We start from the raw sequence: 20120 nt of genomic DNA on the forward strand, positions 1-20120 counted from the left end.
TATATATATATATGCAAAGAACGAACAACCAGTTTTTAACATGGGCGTTGCTCGTTTAAATGTTCTCATTTAAAAAAAATAAGTTTAGGCTACTTGTACGTGGCCAAAGCTGGCCCTTATTGATTTCATTTGTTTATTACATTATTTATAGTCTACATTATTTATAGTCTACCTGTCTCAGAAAGTTTCAAGACGGATGGTCCTCCATAGGCAGCCAAGCATAAAGTCACTTAGGCTATTTATGCTTGGTAGTTAGCAGCGCATTCCAGGCTGATTTGCCACTAGGGTTGCCAGATACCTTACCTCCTCCGGCAGGAGGTTCTTCTTGTTAAGTGCGTGTGCACACGTGCGCCGACACACGCGCATCACTTTCGGTTTAGAACCAGAAGTGCCGCATCACAAAGGGCCTTTACCTCTTAGTTTGAGTGGTAAAGCGGCCCTTTACCACTCAAACTAAGAGGTGAAAGGCCTCTCGCGAGAAAGTGGTATGCACGTGGTATGCACACGAGCGTGCACGTCTGCCCACCGACCCTCAGGTGGTCGGCGGGCAGAGGGGGAAATTACCGGGAGTTTGCCCGCCACCAGTGGGCACCTGGCAACTCTAATTGCCGCGCATATTTTTTTTGGAGTTTTTTACAGTGAACCATGGTTCAGGAAGTGACTGTGAAGCCGGCACATACCTGGTTTGCATTACTTAAAGAGCACCTTTTGTGTTTGCTCTGCCCCCACACCAAAGAATCCTCTCAAGGAACCATGCAAAATGACAGCCGCACATTAGCCTTGCAAACGGCGGTTGGCTAATGGAAGGAACAAAGGAGCAGGCGAGTGGGGTGTGTGTGGAATTTCTCCTTTTGCGTCTGGACCATGAATAGTCATTTTAAAGGTCGCATTTAAAAAAAAGAGCTTTGAGCGAGCTTCAAAATTGACCCTGATAAATGGCCTAATAGTACCTGACCCTACCTGCCTCTGTTCTCTACCCAAGTCACCACTGAAACAGCCAGGTTTGCAAGTTAGCTAATGAAACAAAATTGGGCCTGTGATGGCAGAATGCAAGACCAATTTTAATCTTTGGCTGCTCTGAAGTCCTGGGCAAGTGTTTTGTAGCATTGCCATAAATCATAAGTCTAAATACACCATGGCTTTCACTTGTTACTGGTGCTAGTGCGTATTCTGTAGTGAGTGATGCCCTGTCTGAGATATATAGGTAGATAAGTTTCTTAGTTCTCTCATGGCTACTTTAACCGTATACAGAAAATTCACCAGAGCATTAGGACCAAACCTAGCTTCCATGATTTATGACTGCCATTAGTACAATGAATTTGGAAAGGTCTAAGCTAGGGAATGGACAAAAATTGCTTGGGGATTTTACTAGTGATGTTTAATAGTGGATTCACAGTAGGGTTGCCACTATTACAATTGATCTCCAGGCGACCAAGATCAGTTCCCCTTGATAAAAGGATTGCTTTGGAGGGTGGGCTCTAGGGCATTATACCCTTCTGAAGTCCCTCCCCTCCCTTCCCCAAACCCAACCCTCTCCAGGCTCCACCCCCAGAATCTCCAGGTATTTCCCAACCCAAATCTGGCAACCCTAATTCACAGATACAGACAATTTCCATCTTTGGCTCCTGAACATCTTGATTAGGACATTTCCTCAAGGTATCTCCAACTTTAACTACACTGCACATGCATGAATTAGTAGATGGTAGGTACTCTGCTCAAAGAATATGTTGTGAGGCTAACCCCATACTTTAAAATACCAGCCTACTTGGAGAACAGTTCAGTTGGGAGTTGAAGGCCATAAGCTAAATCAAGAATGGTAATATCAGAACCAAGGTGGACAGCAGGGTATCGGTTCAATGAGATTGAATATAATCCTGCCATTTGTCTTGACTTATATATTTCCCCGCATTCATATTTCTTTTTGTAAAAACTATAAAGTAAAAATCTTATTTCTTTGAGATCTAAATGAGGCTTTGCTCTCTGTTATATTGAACTGAAAAGACCTTTCTGAGGGCAGGTGATATGAAAGGTGTCTTCCCTGATGGTTTTCAAGTTTTAGAACTCCCTTGTGAGAGAGATCTGCCTAAACTTTGCCAACTATGATTTGAAGAGAAAGGCAAAGATCTTCTTGTTTCAGCAAACCTTTGGATGGAACCATTATGTTGTGCTGGTCCTATTGATTTTTTAAATTAAAATTTGAATATTTTTGACCCTTAAAAATTCAGTTGTCCTGCTTTCCCAAATGACAACCCCAGGGAAAAAAGGTGCATGCTGGAAATGTCAAGAATCAGACGGTTCTTACTTTCATGTCTGGTGGACGTGTCCAAAACTACAACTATACTGGAAAAGAGTTCATTCAGAACTACAACTGATGCTAGATATGAAGTTTACATTCGATCCAAAATTTTATTTACTCAGTATAGTACCGTCAAACCTACCTCTAAAAAGGTATGACGTTTTTAAGTATGCCACAACAGCTGCAAGAACAATTCTAGCAAGAACATGGAAACAAACCCACACGCCTGAAATTGATGATTGGAAAGAAAAACTTTTGGAATATGCAGCAATGGCTAAAATGACTGATGAACTAAATCCCAAATTCAGTGACTCCACTGAGCAATTTCAGGAAAAATGGGCATTCTTTTATACATATATGAAACGTAAATAACATAAATAATCCATGCTAAGATATTATAATTTTTGTTTACTTTTTATGTCAAATAATTGTCAGACAAGAATAAGAATTTTTAGAATATAAAAGATATAACGATGTAAAAACAACAAACCAAAGACATTTTGTAATTTTATTTTACCCGGAAATCATATTACAATACTGTATTGTTTTTATAATGTTAACATTTACCCCTCTCCTTTTTTCCTTTCCTGTACCCCTTAAAGATAAAAAGAAAATTAAAAAAAAAAAATTCAGTTGTCTTTATGGAGAATTTCTTTCGATACTGTGATTTTGATCTTGATCATCGCATCCATAGTATTAACATTAATTTTAAAAACACTTGGATTCAGGTAAAGGCAGGGCCAACAATTATGAGGAAACCGGTACAGCAGGGCAGCTTTTAAAATTCAGAGATCATATTGCCAGTTTTAAATTGGACAGTATGTGACAAAGGAACACAATTTCATTCAGGTGTGTGTGTGCTAAGTGCCGTCAGGTCACTTTCGACCTGTGGCGACCATATGAATTAATGTCCTCCAAAACATTCGATTGTTAACAGCCTTGCTCAGGTTCTGCAAACCGAGGGCCATGGCTTCCTTGACTGAGTCAATCCATCTACATTGGGTCCTCCTCTTTTCCTGTTGCCTTCAACTTTTCCTAGCATTATTGTCTTGTCCATTGACTCTTGTCTTCTCATAATATAACCAAAGTACGATAGCCTCAGTTTAGTCATTTTAGCTTCTAGGGAGAGTTCAGGCTTGATTTGATCTAAAACCCACTGATTTGTCTACGGAGACAAAAATAATTTTAAAGAGAAACAACAGTGGTTGAGAAAAGTATCTGTTTTGTTCCATGGTTACCCCTGGTCAAACATGATTTTTGAAACAATATACAAATCAGCAAACTCTGTTTACTAAAGAGGAAAATGGGATGATTATATACACCACAGACAATGCTGCTTTTACTTTAAGTAGAAAATTCAGTTGTGTATATGGTTGCCAACCTCCAGGTAATTCAACTGATCTCCAGCCAATAGAGATCAGTTCCCCTGGAGGAAATGGCCACTTTGGCAATAGGACTCTATGGCATTGAAGTCCCTCCCCTCCCATACCCCGCCCTCCTTAGGCTCCGCCCCCAAAACGGTTGTAAAGAGGGACCTGGCAACCCTAGTTGTATATGATGATTGTGCCTATCTGCCATGTCCTATTCGAACAAGGTTGAAACCAGATCAAAAATGGTGCAGGGCCAAAGAACTAAGGAATTATGCTACATGGAGGAGTGCTATGGGCCTGATATTTATTCGCCTAATTTTAAACCAAATCAAAGATCAGTTTGTTCCTAAACTGTACTGCTCCGTTGCAAATATCTTGGTAATCTGAAGTAACTTTTGAGTATAGGCAATAACTTTCTGATCCATAGACACTGAGGAGAAAGGTTTTCAGCTTCTTACAACCAGGCTTTTTCACCTCAGAACTGAGCAGTGGTGAATCTAAGCCTTTCTATAATAATGCACTCAATTTAAAAAGCGATTTGCTTATGGTTTCCATTTTACAGAAAGGAATTTGCCTTTTAGAAGTGAAACATAGTGGGACAGAGTGATCTTCCAAGGACATTTGGTGAATATGGGTTGCAGAAGGACTTGATTCAGGTCTCCAAGGTCAGACGCTGCCAACAGACTATACCATCTCCCATAAACATGCTGAGCATCATCCAAAAGGTGCAACTCTAAATAAACATATTCTACAAAGAAAAAACCCTGCAGCTGATTAAAATGGGAACTCTGATCACGTAAGCAATAACCTGCAGGCCTTTCCTTAACTGTGAAACTGTAAATGTCTGCTGGACTGATGAACCACCAGTCCAAAGGACTTACGAGTTTGGTCATATAGTTTAATAAGGGAGGGAAATATCTTGGCCAGATCCAGTGGCTACCAAAGTAAGTGGGACTCTCTCCATTAATTTTAATGAGTTTCAGATTGGGCCCTAAAGCTGTTATTGATTTCTGTCAGTTCTCCCTTGTGCTCTGCTGACTGTTATAAACCCATCTGTGCTACTTGCCTATTTTCTCTGGACTTGGCATGCAAACGAATCTATATCCTGTTCCCATTCTTTTCTGTGAGTTTGTCTGCAGTTCTAGTTTAGTGGAACTGAAAGCATATATGGTGTTGGTTTATAATTAATGCAATACTTTTAGATTGTCATTCCAGCACATGTTTAATTGCTATCATATCAGAAACAAAAAAAAAAGTTAAAACATCAAGGTAACAGCCCATGTCAGAAAATATCGGGCTTCCCATGCTTTCTCTGTTCATGATTTGCCTAAGATTTTAATTCCCTCCCCACTAAATCTCACATCTCAGCTGCAGATTCATGTTGCAGATGTATGCAAGTGTAGTACATAATGCTACACTGCACCAAAATGCAAACCTGGTAGAAACCAGCCTAACGTGGCTAGATCGAACTGCAGGAAAGAGTGGAGGGATCTGTTCATCCCAGAAAGGGAAACCATGATGGCCACATATGAAGTTGGTATTTTATCATCACTAGGGCTGCCAGGTCCTTCTTCACCACTGGCGGGAGGTTTTTGGGGCAGAGCCTGAGGAGGACGGGGTTTGGGGAGGGGAGGAACTTTAATGCCATAGAGTCCAATTGCCAAAGTGGCCTTTTTCTCCAGGTGAACTGATCTCTATCAGCTGGAGATCAGTTGTAACAGCAGGAGATCTCCAGCTAGTACCTGGAGGTTGGCAACCTTATGCTCCAGCTCACCCAGTACCACTATGTGGCATGCAGAATAAGGCCTTTGCCAGAATGCTGACCCAAAAATAACATGAATGAAACCCCCATGATCCCTGTTTTCCTCTCTAGAGGGGGAGTTGATAATAACTTGTATCACTAACAAATACTATGAGTGAGGTGTACTGTCCTGGAACGATGGAGATCAGTTGTAATAGCAGGAGATCTCCAGCCGATACCTGGAGGTTGGCAACCCTAATCATCACTCATTTTGTACCACCAAGTTTGGGTGCAAATGTCCAGCTTTGCCTTCTCCAACGTTATATAATGTGATCTGGGCACACATGATTCCCGTAATCGTTTCCAGAAATGTTCAGATTTTCCCCCTCCAGTGTCTACAGCTCAGCTGTATGCTAATGCTGCAATCTTATGCACTTTTCTTGGGGGCAATCCTCACTGAATGTGCATAGGTTTGCATAGCACATCAAACTCAAATCTAACAGTGATCTGTAGAAAAAAGCTTTACATCTGTCCTGCATTTTCTCTTCCTTTCCAAACAGAAAGGATCATACATCCATATAGGAATCTGTATGAAATAATTAGGCTCCCCCCCCCTTTTAGGGGTACAGCAGGGCTTTAGTCAGTCAGGCAAAAAGGGTCTCTAATCACTGCATATTTATTAAGAAGTAGCAACACACAGGTGATGCATCGCACACTCTAATGGAGCCTTTAGCCTATCAGATTGAAAGTAACTTAATGTGGTGGTCTGTATTGAGAAACATCAGTATAGCCATTATGCAAATCACAGCTCTCAGCCAATCAAAGTTTAGGAAATAGCATTACTGAGAAATAAGTGTGTGGTTACGGGTCAGTAGCTGTACACAAACCTTGCATTCCAATTGGTGGCAAAAACTCAATTTCGGTGTAATTTGAGAATTACTCAAACTTGTTAAAGCAGTAAGTGGAAACTGGCTCGATTTAAAACCTGGCCTGCAAGTTACAGGTTAAACCACACTCAACAGTTAAATCATCCAAGTGAGTTAATAAGTATCAATAACAGACTGATATAAAAAAAATTACTCCCTACTGGAAAGGAAATTAAAGGCAACGGCGATTCAAGAGCCCAGAAGGGGTCTAGGCAAGACTGCCAACACCAGAAGGTTTTCTATAACCCAAGGATGCCATAAAATGAGTTTGTTGAATTGGTAATTGTCCCAGGTTTCTTCAGGGACTATGCGCAATATGACACATATTATTCTTATTTATTGGCAAGTGCCCTCAAGAACCTTATAAATTAAGCTGCTAGCCCCACTGGGCTTTGATTTTCCTAGTTTAACGTGTTTGTTGCAAATGAATGTGACAGTAGGCGCCTCCCTGTCTTGAGCTAACAAAGGGAGAAAAAGCTCACTTCTTCAGGTAACTGAAGTGGCTCACGAAAGCTCATATCCTGCCAGAAAATTTGTTAGTGCTACTGGATACTTGCTCTTTTGTACTGCTACAGACAGACTAAGGGCAAAAACTCATGGTCGCTTTAGCCTCCTTTATTCCCTGTTTCAGCCAGGATTTAGCCAGGATCGAACGCACGTTTGGCGAAACGCGTGCGTTCGATCCTGGTTGAATCCTGGCTGAAACAGGGAATAAAGGAGGCTAAAGCGACCATGCGTCTTCGCATGAGCTTGGTCTGCAGTGGAGGACCCCTTCCACAATAAACAAAGAGGGGTGCAAGTGGAAAGAGGCTCATGATCCAAGCCTGTATCTCTCTTATATTTTTATCTTGCTGTTCCTCCAGGAAGTTCAAGGAAGTCAGCATGTTTCTCTCCTCTTCTACTTTATCTTCACAACAACTGTGTGCTTGGTTAGGTTATACTGAGAGGATGACTGGTCCATGACCCCCCAGTGAGCTTCATGACTGATCAGAGGTCTCGAACTAGGTCTCCCTATTCCCAGCCTACTCCTCACTGGCTCTCAGATATCCCCCACTTTGTTACCAATATCACAGATGCTATTAAATTTCTATACTCACCATATTGAATGACTATGACAGAAATCTAAAGCGGAGATGATTTGTCGGAAAAACTTCCTGGCTTCTTTTGGTGTTAATCTTCCCTTCTTTACAAGATAGTCAAAAAGTTCTCCACCGGACACATGTTCTAGCACCAAATACCTACAAAAGAGTAGAAACAGGTCTTGGTTTCTATACGATCAGATATCTGACATACCTATATGGACAATCTTCCTGTATCATCAATTAACTCTGTGTAGAAACTGCAAAGGATGGCAGTTTGAAAATTATTACCCTTGCACATTTTTAACTGTTCTGTAAACAAGATAAATTCTTGGAGTTCTTAAATCTTCTTGAAATGTGGATACATTTGCAATTGGATGACTTCATTGCTTTCAATGTCTTTATTGATTGATCTCCAGTGCTTTGCAAGAAATTCATCCTAGGCATCGTCTAAAATACCACTGGTAGAACAAATATTGATGCACATTTAAACTTCATATGCATGGATATCACATTACTACCTGAAATTTCCTGTTGAAACCACATTTGGTGAGAAAAAACAATGCTCTGGCTTAAAAATGTTTATCTCATAGGGAAAATGATTTTCAATTTTTTCAAATTTAACAATAAAGGTGTAAAGCCAGCTTGGTTTGATTTTGGCTTCTCCAAGAAAAGTGCTAAATATTCTGTGAATTTTAGACTTGTCAGTCTATTGACATACTTTAGAGACATGGGGTTGAATCCAGAATAGTCTCCTGTACAAAAAGAGCACTTCCTCAGATCAGGGAGTTGGGGCATATTCACTGGTTATCTTGTTCAACTACAGAGCTCCCCAAAACACATCCCATGCTATTTTTTGGGGGGCGGGTGTTCCCCAACCTCCAGGAGCAGCATTTTGGGAAGGCAGTAGGCTACAGCTGGAAAAGGAAAGATCTGTCCCACAAGTGAAACTCTGCTCACAGACCTTTGGATTCAGTCTACTGTATAAAAAATAAATGCATAAATAAAAGATCATAGGTTGCTCTTAATATGATACTGACTGCAAGATTATTACGTGCAAGGTACTGGACACAAAAGATGCAAACTGAAGAACTGCTCTAAATAAATTTCAGAAGATGACTCTGATGTAAAAATTAACACAATTATATATGAAAATAAAAGGTAAAAATGAATTAATGGAAATCATTATGCACCTAAATCCTATGCGTATTTACCTAGGAGTAGCACTGGACCTTTGAATAAATTTACGTTGGACTGTATTGTTGGTTTGTTATAAGAAAGTTTGTAATAATTTAATATGTGTGTTGGATCTTTGGACATTTTACAATTATATCAGTGCATTAAAATATAATAATAATATTGTAAATACAAGGAACGGTAATACTGACTGCACAGAGCTGATTTATTTATTTATTGACTTCATTTATGCCCTGCCATTTTCCCCAGTGAGAACCAAAGGGGTTTACATCATTCTCCTTTCCTCCATTTTATCCTTATGAAGTAGGTTAGGCTGAGAGTCTATGATTAGCCCAAGGTCACCCAGAAAGCTTCCATGATGGAGTGGGGATCCAAACCTCCCAGATCCCAGCTTTACACTCTAATTATTACACTAACTTTCAAATGAGATGTTTCTGATTTCATAAATAGGCTCCAAAGCATTTTCCCCCTCTTAAATAACTAGTATGCAGATTCAGACTGCGACCATGGCTTGGAAAGAAGGGTATGTAAGCCTTCACTTCCAAAATGTTTTTACAACCTGAAAAGGACTATGGAGAAACTACTTGCCCTGTCGGGTGAAGGATCTGTATGTTTACCAGAATAGTCAAATATCAGCCCCTCCAGCCTATTTCAGGTTGGGAAACATGATCCCATGATCGGGAAACATGATCCCATGATCTCCATACCATGATCCCTGTTTAAATCAGACTCTAGTCCAGTGGCTATCTAGTACTAAAATAAAATAAAATAAACATTCATCCAGAGAACTCTTAGTGTCATGCCTGTTTCACACTGAACCCAGGATTATCACCTATAGGCCTGCTTTTCTTGAAAGGAGATGACAGGGATAAAACCTGGGGCCTTAGGCATGTAAAAGATGTGCTCTTACCTCTACATTATTTGCTTGGCTTTGGAACAATTTTTTAAGGAAAACATCAAACAAAAAACATTTTAACAGTGTTGTTGTATTTGCTTAAACTGATGAGAACAGATGCTACACTTGATCTTAGCCAAAAGGCCGAGAAGCGATAAGAAGCATATGAAACTCTGAAACCAGCTTTTTCTGTTGCATGCTTTTTAAAATGTCAAAATTTTTCAAAAACGGATTAACACAATTTACCATTAAAAAAAAACTTCAGCCATATCTAGCTATGAGAAAATTAAATTGATGAGCAAAAAGGAAGTTCATCTGGAAAAAAATGGCTGCTTTGGCCATTGGACTCTATGGCATTGAAGTCCCTCCCCAAACCCTGCCCTCCTCAGGCTCCGCCCCAAAAACCTCCCGCCGATGGTAAAAAGGGACCTGGCAACCCTATTGCCAACTCCAGGTTGAAAAAATCCTAACAATTTCAGGGGTGTAGCCTGGGAAAGAGAGGGGCCTCAGCAGGATATTTCACAACGTTCACCTTCCAAAGCAGCCTTTTTCGCCAGGGGAGCTTAATCTCTGTAGTCTGGAGATCAGTTGTAATTCTGGGAGATCTTTTGAAGGTTGGAAACCCTACTTTGAACTAGATGAAAATTCATTCAGGTTTGATGGTGTGCAGCTTTCTAGGTGTTTGTGTCCAGTGGATTCTGCCACTGGATTACTGAAGAGTAAATTGAGCTAACCTAGTCAAAAGGCATTCTGCTAAAGAACCTTCATTATAGGCTCTGCAAATGGTGCTGAACAGTTTGCGGATGCCTCTGCTGACATTCTGATGAGTAAGGGATTCCTGCCCAGGGTGGCCCAATAGTTTTCAGATATACCTTCCCCCTGATAATCTTGATAGTATAAGGTAGAGTTTATCATAGTCTAGTTTTGACAGTATTCCTTGCATTTCCTGCCAGGATATGTCTGTAAAAAGAGATTATTGTCAGACGGCTTTTCCACACCAGGTTTTTGTTTCAGCTTGGCTTCTTCTTTTTTTAAAAATATATATTTTATTAAGTTTTATAGGGGTACAGAAAGAAAAAGAAGGGGAAGAGGAAAAAATAAAACCATTGAACAATATTGGGTCCGTGTCCAGACCAAGCCCTCATCAACGTCCATTTGTCGTATAGTTCATTAGCAACTGACATTGCTTTTACTGACATCTCTATATCAGACTAAGATTTTAAACCTATCGAGATTAACAATCATTCTTCAAAATATGAAAACTTTCTTTTACTATCTATAATAGTTTTACTATAAAGCTTATAGTAAATTGAGCTAATACACTTTCTTCAGTCTAAGTCTAAAATCACTTCTTTGGTCACATGCATATATATACGTTTCTACTGATTTAAAACATATCTGTCATAAAAGGGTTGCCATCTTTGCCCATGTTCCTCTATCATCTTTCTTTGAAGCATATTGGTTAGTTTTGCCATAGATGCGTGGTTTCTTGACTGCATTGCCCCCCCTTACACACAGGACCATTAGTCATTGTTCTACTTAAAACAACAAAAAAGCTTTTCCTGTGTTTTTGAGTTTTTCTCATGAAGAAAAACTGGGAGAGCAGCCAACCAGCAAATGATACTGTATATAAGGGAGGGGAAAACCCAATGAAAAACCAATATTAGTACAAAGCCAAGCAGGAGCAAAAACCCAGTGTGGAAAAGTCCAAAGTTTGGTTCTAATGACATCGGTCAAATTTAACTTTATGTTCAAAATTAGCTTTCTAACCAGGGAAGTTGGAGAACTAATTTCTTCTGATGCAGACAACTGCCAGTTTGGACAGGATAGAGCCAAAGGTCAAAGCTGTGCATTGCTTTAAGATATAATAGCAATTTAGGTACACCACTGCTCATTTTACAAAGATGTAAAAACATACACACAACACCCTCCTTTATACAGATTTCAAATGTACCCGTTCAGAAAATTATTGTCACCCACACCAGGAGTAGCACAGCAATTTATTTATGTTTTGTTAACTTTCTTTTATTAAAACCCTCTCAACATGTAGCACCTACCTCTCAGATGAAAAATAAAACAAACTGAGAGGCAGAGACAATCGGCAGGGTTATTTATTTTTGTTTACCACCCTGAAATATCCGAGACGATAATGGAAACAAGCAGAGAAAGACATTTGAGAAGATGGGCACTCCCATCTTGTCTAGGCTGCACAGACAATATATTTTGCAGTAACAGCTCTGCTGGCAGGTGAAGAGTGGCAGACTTGTTTGTTAAGCAACACTCAAGGTGTAAGAGCCTGTACACAAAGGAGGTCATCTGCATAGCACAACCTCTCAGACAACTTGGCCCCAAGTGACACTAACTGAAGCTCTTCCTTCACATTCAATCAATTATTTTTAAGAGCGACTCCAGCAGATGGCTTTGACTGAACGGCCCAGTTTTAGTACTCTCCCTGCTCTGTTCCAGAAAGAGCACATGTGTCAAACTCAATCCAGTTTTGGGAATGGAAGCATAATGATTTCCTAGGTAAAGGTAAAGGTCCCCTGACCCATGAGGTGACGTCACATCCCGACATTCACTAGGCAGACTTTGTTTTACGGGGTGGTTTGCCAGTGCCTTCCCCAATCATCTTCTCTTTACCCCCAGCAGGTTGGGTACTTGTTAGGGCTGTTGATTCGGTTCGGCCCGAACTTAAAATCAGCCGAATTTCCCTTGATTCGGTGGTTTTTAGTTCGGGACGAACCGAACTCAAAACTGGCGGGCAACCGGGGAGCAGAATTCAGCGAGTTCGGGAGTTCACGAATAAATCCGGCCAATTTGTGGGCGTCAGTAAGCAGCATAACCTTCAGTAAGCAGCATTCTCCTCCCCCGGCCAATCAGTGGCCAAACTGGGTCTTCTTCTAGCCAATCAGTCATGATTGAGTACTGGAGGAATCAGCTGATGTGCGGCCCCGCCAGGGAAAGAGAGAGAGAGGGAAATCCTCGTGTGTGTGTGCGGGGGTGCTTGTGCACATTCGCTCCTTTCTGTGGCTGCAGGGGGCGCATTTTTTGGGGTACAGACACAAAACTTTCAGGGGATATTCAGACAAGCCTTCTTAAGAGATCACCCAAGTTTTGTAAACATTGGGTCAGGGGGTCCCGAGATATGGGCTCCCCCCTTTTTTCTTTCCATGGCTGCAGGGGGCACATTTTTGGGTGTGCCGACCCCAAACTTTCAGCGGAGCATCAGACAAGGCTTCTTAAGAGACCCCCCAAGTTTTGTAAACATTGGGTCAGGGGGGCCAGAGATATGGGCTACACCCCTTTTTCCTCTCCCCCTTTTCCATTTCCGTGGCTGCAGGGGGCGCTTTTTTGGGGGTGCAGCCCCCAAACTTTTATCATAGCTTTAGACAATCCTTCTTAAGACATCCAACCAAATTTTGTAAAGATGGGTTCAGTGGGGGCAGAAATATTGGCTCCCCCCTTTTCTCTTTCCGTGGCTGCAGGGGGCGTATTTTTGGGTGTGCCGACCCCAAACTTTCAGCAGAGCTTCAGACAAGGCTTCTTAAGAGACCACCCAAGTTTTGTAAACATTGGGTCAGGGGCCCCCGAGATATGGGCTTTCCCCTTTTCCCTATTGGGATGAATGGATCACTCTCGAGAGATGCATACATATGGATCTCATATTGGATACAAATGGAATCATATTGGATTACCCAGCCTCCCAGCCTTTCGTGATGGAACAGAAGACAGCCACAGTAAGACCCCTTTGGGGGCTTTAATCTGTAATTTTTCTTTTCCGTGTGTGTGTGTGTGTGGGAAAGCAGAGTCTGTGTGTGTGTGGGGAGGGAGCAGTTTCTGTGGGTGGGGGGGGGGGAAGCCAAAGGGGGCTTTTGCCGGTTCTGCCTGGGGTGTGTGTTCCCCCTCCAGTCTCTCTCTCCCTGGTTTGAGGGGGGGCTTCATTTTTATGTCTTCAGGTTTTCCCTCATTCATAAGATCAGTTAGGTTATTTTGATGCTTGCTCAAAACTGGTTTTCAAATGGTGACTTAAAGAATGCATCTGCCTGGTCCCAAGTCCAATGCAAAAGGAGAAATTCCACCCCCTCCTGCTCATTATGCATAGCTAGCTGCCTGAGTCCCTTTCCATGGTTTGCAAACTCCCAGGTGTCAGGTGTTGCTTTGCACTGTTGCAAAGGTATTGCATTGCGTGCTTGTGTTGCTTTGCAGTTGTATTGTTTTGCAAAATTCTTCACACCTGCCCCGCCCTTTGCATGTTTGCAAAGGTGTTGCTTTACAGCTGTGTTGCTTTGCAAAGTTCTTAGCACCTGCCCCGCCCTTGCTCTCATCAGCTGTTTGTCGGGGCTGGGAGCTTTGTGCTGGGCTGGCAAGCTCTGCTCAGAGATGCACATTAAGGGTGGGGGGACCCCTTTCGGGGCCCATATCTCAGCCCCCCCTGACCCAATCTTTACAAAACTTGGGGGGTCTGGCAAGAAGGGTCCTTTGAAGCTCCTCTGAAAGTTTGGGACCTGTAACCCCAAAAATGCCCCCCCAGAGCCGCAGAAAGGCGCGGTTGTGTTTTTAATGGCTTTATTCGACCGATTTTTTTTCCCGAACTTTGAATTCCCGCCCAGTTACACAGACCCGAAGTGGGGGAGTTCGGACTTCGGCATATCCTGAATCTAAACGGGCCGAATTCAGCCGAATCCGAACTATACCGAATTTTTTTAAATTCAACAGCCCTAGTACTTGTTTTACCGACCTCAGAAGGATGAAAGGGCTGAGTCAACCTTGAGCCTGCTACCTGAAACCAACTTCCGTTGGGATCGAACTCAGGTTGTGAGCAGAGCTTGGACTGCAGTACTGCAGCTGATTTCCTACATATCTTTATAATCTTTTTACTCTAAAATGAGATGCACTTGTTGAGATAACATACAAATATGTATTGTAACTGACATTTTGGAATTCCACCAAACTTCAGCCTAAATTATTTGGAATATCTTGACAATCCCAAACTCAGGAAAGCTTTTATGCAAGCCAGGACTAACACACTACCCTCACCGACCCTACGGGGCAGATTCCTGAAAATACCTTACGCTGAAAGGGTCTGCAGATGTGGCGCAGGATGCCCTGACGCCTTGTCCCACATTCTCCTGGACTGTCACCTACATGACACCGCAAGAGAAAAACCCATAAAACCCTCAGTCTCGAACCTTGCCCCAAACTTTGCCTCAAACAAAAAGAAAATGCCTCATAATCTACTAGCACATCGGGATCCTGAGATCATAGGAAATGTGGCTAGATTCCTGCTGATGGCTGCTACCCAAAGGGAACTCAGTCAGAAGACAAACTATAACACCAAGGAATGAACTACATCCCAATTTTAAAGCTGATTTCACTCCTTGTATTTTAAAATTGTATGATGCCATTAAAGGTATTTTTATTGCATTGCATTGCATTGCATTGCATTGCATTTGAATTGGCTGCATATCAGCTCCTAATGATGACAGGCTTACCCCTTTCCCTCTGTTTCCTTGGAACGCAGCTTCAGCTGACTGTGCTACTGAGGAGGCATGCTGCAAATTTCAACACACAAACGTAGCCTGTCTGAACTCCCTTGATTAGATGTGAGGTGAATTCTTCATTGGATTGCCTCAATGGTCCCTGGTGAAGTCCCATGAACACATGAACCTGCCTTATACTGAATCCGACCCTTGGTCCATCAAAGTCACTATTGTCTACTCAGACCGGTACCGGCTCTTCAGGGTCTCAGGCAGAGGTCTTTCCCATCACATACTTGCCTTGTCCCTTTCACTGGAGATGCCAGGGATTGAGCCTGGGACCTTCTGCTTGCTAAGAAGATGCTCTACCACTGAGCCATGGCCCCTCCAAATAAACATTAATTATGGGTGTAAGAGTGTGTCATACTAACTCCTGTAAACAGAACCAGCCTTTCTTTCGACAGCTATCATACTATATGATATTACAAATCAGATCAGCACAGTTCAAAGATCCATGTTGTATTCTCAGGTTATAAAGGATGGATACACAATTTCTAATGATACCCTCCACAGAACAATAGTCACAGAAGTTTTCAAAGCAGTCAGAATTTATATGGAAATTAACTTCAACTCCCACCCCCACCCCCAGTTTTCCATCTCCAAGGCAAGTATGAAGAAGTGCTATAATTACTATAGATAATATGGATATTTTACAAAGAAATTCTCACAAATTTGAGAGTCAAGTGTGATACAATATGGAATCTACTGGTGCTGGAGACCCTTAACTTTTGCCCCAAAATTCAGGGATGTCAAAAGGACTCTCCAGTTCTTGGCAAAACTTTGGCAAACCAGAGATTAAAATGTACCCTACCCTCACATCCACAGCGAAACTATGCACAGATGCTAACTTTGACTGCTAGGGAAGGGAGTGGCAGATGCAGGAAACCCATCAGCATTCATCAGCATACTTTCTTCTCTGAGCCCAATGAAATCACAAATGAGAGGAAACAGGAGGAAGAAAGAAGGGTTAGGAGAGAAGGGGGAAGAGTGGAGGAAACTTGCTGGTGGTTTGTTGGGAAATGAGAATGAATGGGGCTGGTGGGAGAAAGGGTGGCAGGGAAGGGCAATTCCTAGTGGGCTTCACCCTTATTGTTTCTATAATCTTCTTTTAGGTGGTTTGTTAAATATAGGCAAGGCACACCAGCAGGGTTGCCAACCTCCAGGTAGTAGCTGGAGATCTCCTGCTGTTACATCTGATCTCCAGCCGATAGAGTTCAGTTCAGAAAACGGCCGCTTTGGCCATTGAACTCTGTGGCATTGAAGTCCCTCCCCTCCCCAAACCCTGCCCTCCTCATAAGAGACCTGGCAACCCTACACACCAGTGATCAGATTCCAATATATTGCAAGAAACCCTAGGCTTGTTTTTGGTTTTTTTGGCCCTCGTGTGAACCAAGCCATGGAGGTGAAGCATCATCAGAATATGCCTCAGAACTTTCTGACAATGGGCGAAAACGCATGGTCGCTTTAGCCTCCTTTATTTCCTGTTTCAGCCAGGATTCAGCCAGGATCGACTGCATGCGTTTCCCCGGACGTGCGCTCGATCCTGGCTAAATCCTGGCTGAAACAGGGAATAAAGGAGGCTAAAACGACCATGCGTTTTCACCCAATGACAGCCTGCTGCTTATTGAGCACGAAGCAGAGTGCTCAATAAGAGGAACAATTTCAACCTCTGGAGAGAAGTAGAGAGAGAATATGAAGCAAGCAAGTGATTTCCCCCTCCCCCAAAAAATGTTTTATTTATTTCGGTCTATTTGTGTTGTCACATCTGCATCCCAGGCTTACCTCCTCTTCTAACCAGAGCTAACAAGCTCCTAACCTCAAACGGCTTTTAGGTGTCACATCAGAATGACTAGCAGCTGAAACAAACAGCAAAGCTGTTTCTCCTCTGAACTCTGTGCTAATCTTAAAGGCAGAAAGGCATACAAATGTACTAGCGCTGTTATGGCTGAAGCCTACTCTGCTGAAGTCTCCAGCCAATGCGTCCAAACAATATGATCTCATGGCTATGGGTGATTTTAATTTCCCTGATGGAAGACTTATTCTGCCAAGAGCCCAGGGTCACATAATTTCTTGATTTGATTGCAGGTTAACTTTCTCTTGCAAAAGGTAGAAGAGGCAACTAGGTGGTCAGCTATTTTAGATTTGATTATAACTAATATGGCTCGACGGCACTTAATACACACACAATAGGGATGAGCCGGTCGATGAGGTGAAAGTGGTAGGAACATTAGGGGAAAGCAATCATACGTTGTTAGAATTCTCTCTTTTATTTGATATTAAGAAGAGTGTTTTTAGTCAAACACATATGTTGGATTTTAGTATGGCTGATTTAAGTAAATTTCAGCCTTTTATGCATGGGTTGTTTCCGTGGCGATCACACCCCCCCCCCCAAACTACCTTAGGATTTCGTTTTCATTTTGCATGCCAGAAACAGCATCCAGAAAACACGGGGGGAATGCGGGGAGAGAGCGAAGTGACTTCTAAAGGTCAGAAAAGATGTGCATAATGAAAACGAAGCCCTGAAATAGTTTTTTTTTGGGGGGGGGGTGATCACGATGGAAACAACCCATGCATAAAAGTCCTTAGAGAGATGATGGGGGGGATTCTATGGGGGAAAATGTTGGAAGGGAAAAGGGCAAGTGAAAGGTAGGTTCTTTTTAACCGTGAGTTGTTTTGGACTCAACTATCGCTGTTCCAATAAGAAGGAAATATGATAGGAGATCCAAAAACCCAATGGGGATGAATAGAGAGCTCTATGGTGAGATGGGGGAAAATGTTATGTTTAGGAAATGGAAGGAAGGGCAAAATACCAAGGAACAGTACTTTCAGGTTACTAAACATTGTAGGGTGGTTGTTAGGGAGGCCAATAGTGCATTCCTGAGTCTGGGGGCCGAATGGGCTTAGGAGGCACCCAGACCCCAACACCGGCGTCCATACCACTTGCGCTGTGCAAACTGGCATGGACGCTGGCATTGTGCCACTTGCACCAGGCCACTTGCATTGTGCCACTTGCACCGTTCCCCCACTACTACACATGAAGCCAGCTGGGTGACCTTGGGCTAGTCACAGCTCTCTGAACTCAGCCCCACCTACCTCACAAGGTGTCTGTTGTGGGGAGGGAAAGGTGATTGTAAATTGGTTTGATTCTTCCTTAAGTGGTAGAGAAAGTCGGCATATAAAAACCAGCTCTTCTACTTCTTCTTTAGAAGAGAAACTGCACAATGATGTGGGTTTTCTAGAAAAATCTGATTTGGAAAAAATCTGAACGTTTCCAATGCCCTAGATAGAGCATGAACAAAGTTGACATGTTTATTTTGACATATATTTAGTAAACACGATTTTAAAAGTACCCCATGTAAATTTTATGTTCCATCAGCAGAAAATACTTGAACTGGAATATTTGATTAGGGAAAAATAAATCAAGTTCAGCTTAAATGCTATATTCAAACAAATTATCATGTTCTGCCAGCAGGTAAAGGCTTGTCTAGCGATCCCTTATTGATTCTCACTGACCCATGTTCCTGTTCATGTGTGTATGTTTGGTTCTTATTATTTTATATATATCTATATGTATTTTTAAGCTTGTTTAAATTTTGTTGTTGTTGGCTACCTTGGGGACCTTACATTGGGTGGAAAGGCAGCTTAAAAATGAACAAAGCTGACATGTTTATTTTGACATATATTTAGTAAACAAGGTTTTTAAAATATTTACTTATTTTAAAAACCTTGTTTACTAAATATATGTCAAAATAAACGTGTCAGCTTTGTTCATTTTTATGGGAAATATGTTTATTGAAATAATACTTATAAAAAATTAAAAAGAGTAAAGCATATCCTTCCCATAGTTTACATTTAAGAAAAATACTGAAGAAACTGAAAACTAGGTTTTTAATGTGATATCTTCCAGAAGCCAGCAACGAATGTATCAGTCCCCCAAAGCCCAGTCTATGGAATTCTTGAAAAGTTGGTTCTGTTTTGCTTTACTTTGTAACTTGTAATGCAATAAAGCGACTTTAACTGACTTAATCCCATTATTTCCATGTTTTATGTCGAAGCAGGCTATTCAGTACCTTATCAAACCATTAGTTTTTCAGATGTATTTCCTATTACAGTTCAAAGCTATCAGAACATGCGAATCATGTACAGTAAGTAGTAAAGTGCCGTCAAGTCGCAGCTGACTTATGCGACCCCTTATGGGATTTTCAAGGCAAGACACTAACAGAGGTGGTTTGCCAGTGCCTTCCTCTGCACAGCAACCCTGGTCTTCCTCGGTGGTCTCCCATCCAAATACTAACCAGGGCTGACCCTTCTTAGCTTCTGCGATCTGACGAGATCAGGCTAGCCTGGGCCATCCAGGTCAGGGCATGTACAAATCATGTACAAACACCTGGTAAAATAAGCAATATGCATACCCTGCCTCTGAAGCTGTTTTTAGATACTGCGTAATCATTATAGTATGACTTTTAGACAATGAAAGCCTCCAAGTTTTTATGTGGCTGTTTTCACTTGCCTTTTCAAGGCATTTCTTTTATTTATTGGACCCAGTACCATGATAAATCATGGATTCTCAGAAAAACAACAACACTGAAAACCGTTGACACACTGATGTTATCACCCAAAATATTCTGCATGCTTTGCCGTGGATGCGGTTGTCTACCCAACTACTGCAACATACTTTAATTCTTCCGCAGAGGTCACTGGGGCACCACAGTTTCACTGTCACCCTCCATAGTATTACTTGTATCATTTGTCGGTCCCATATCTGATTGGTGACTACAATATCCTTTCTGCCATGTGAGAGGAGACACGTAAGTAATAATTTTGCTTTGGTTTGATTTTACCTGCACAGCCAACCAGCTAAATTCATAAAAAAATATTTTAGATTGCTATATTATATCCCCTGCCCCCCCTTTACAAATCAACAAGCCACAAATGTATTATCTCACACATTTTCAAGGGATAATCACCTGAAAAACATTAATTACAATTTTAGATCTGCCAAGCTGGCTTCATACAAGGTTGGCAGTGGCAACCATTCATTGCTATTAATTTTATGAATTTAAAATTAGAACATTTTCC

At 41.7% G+C, this 20120-nt stretch overlaps 1 protein-coding gene and 1 pseudogene across 13 annotated transcripts in view; both read right to left on the bottom strand.

Moving 5' to 3' along the window:
• The window catches only part of BRSK2 (BR serine/threonine kinase 2), a 528760-nt gene that overhangs the window by 130619 nt on the left and 378021 nt on the right, over window positions 1–20120 (bottom strand). For all 13 annotated transcript variants that reach the window (XM_056850713.1, XM_056850714.1, XM_056850720.1 and 10 more), the window contains exon 4: window positions 7431–7571. In XM_056850713.1, the coding sequence (XP_056706691.1) occupies window positions 7431–7571 (141 nt within the window). The remainder of the gene's footprint in view (window positions 1–7430; window positions 7572–20120) is intronic.
• LOC130479830 (U2 spliceosomal RNA) lies at window positions 9503–9660 on the bottom strand (annotated as a pseudogene).

This window comes from Euleptes europaea, chromosome 6 (genome assembly GCF_029931775.1).
Source record: "Euleptes europaea isolate rEulEur1 chromosome 6, rEulEur1.hap1, whole genome shotgun sequence".
In the NCBI taxonomy this organism is placed as follows: Eukaryota; Metazoa; Chordata; class Lepidosauria; order Squamata; family Sphaerodactylidae; genus Euleptes; species Euleptes europaea.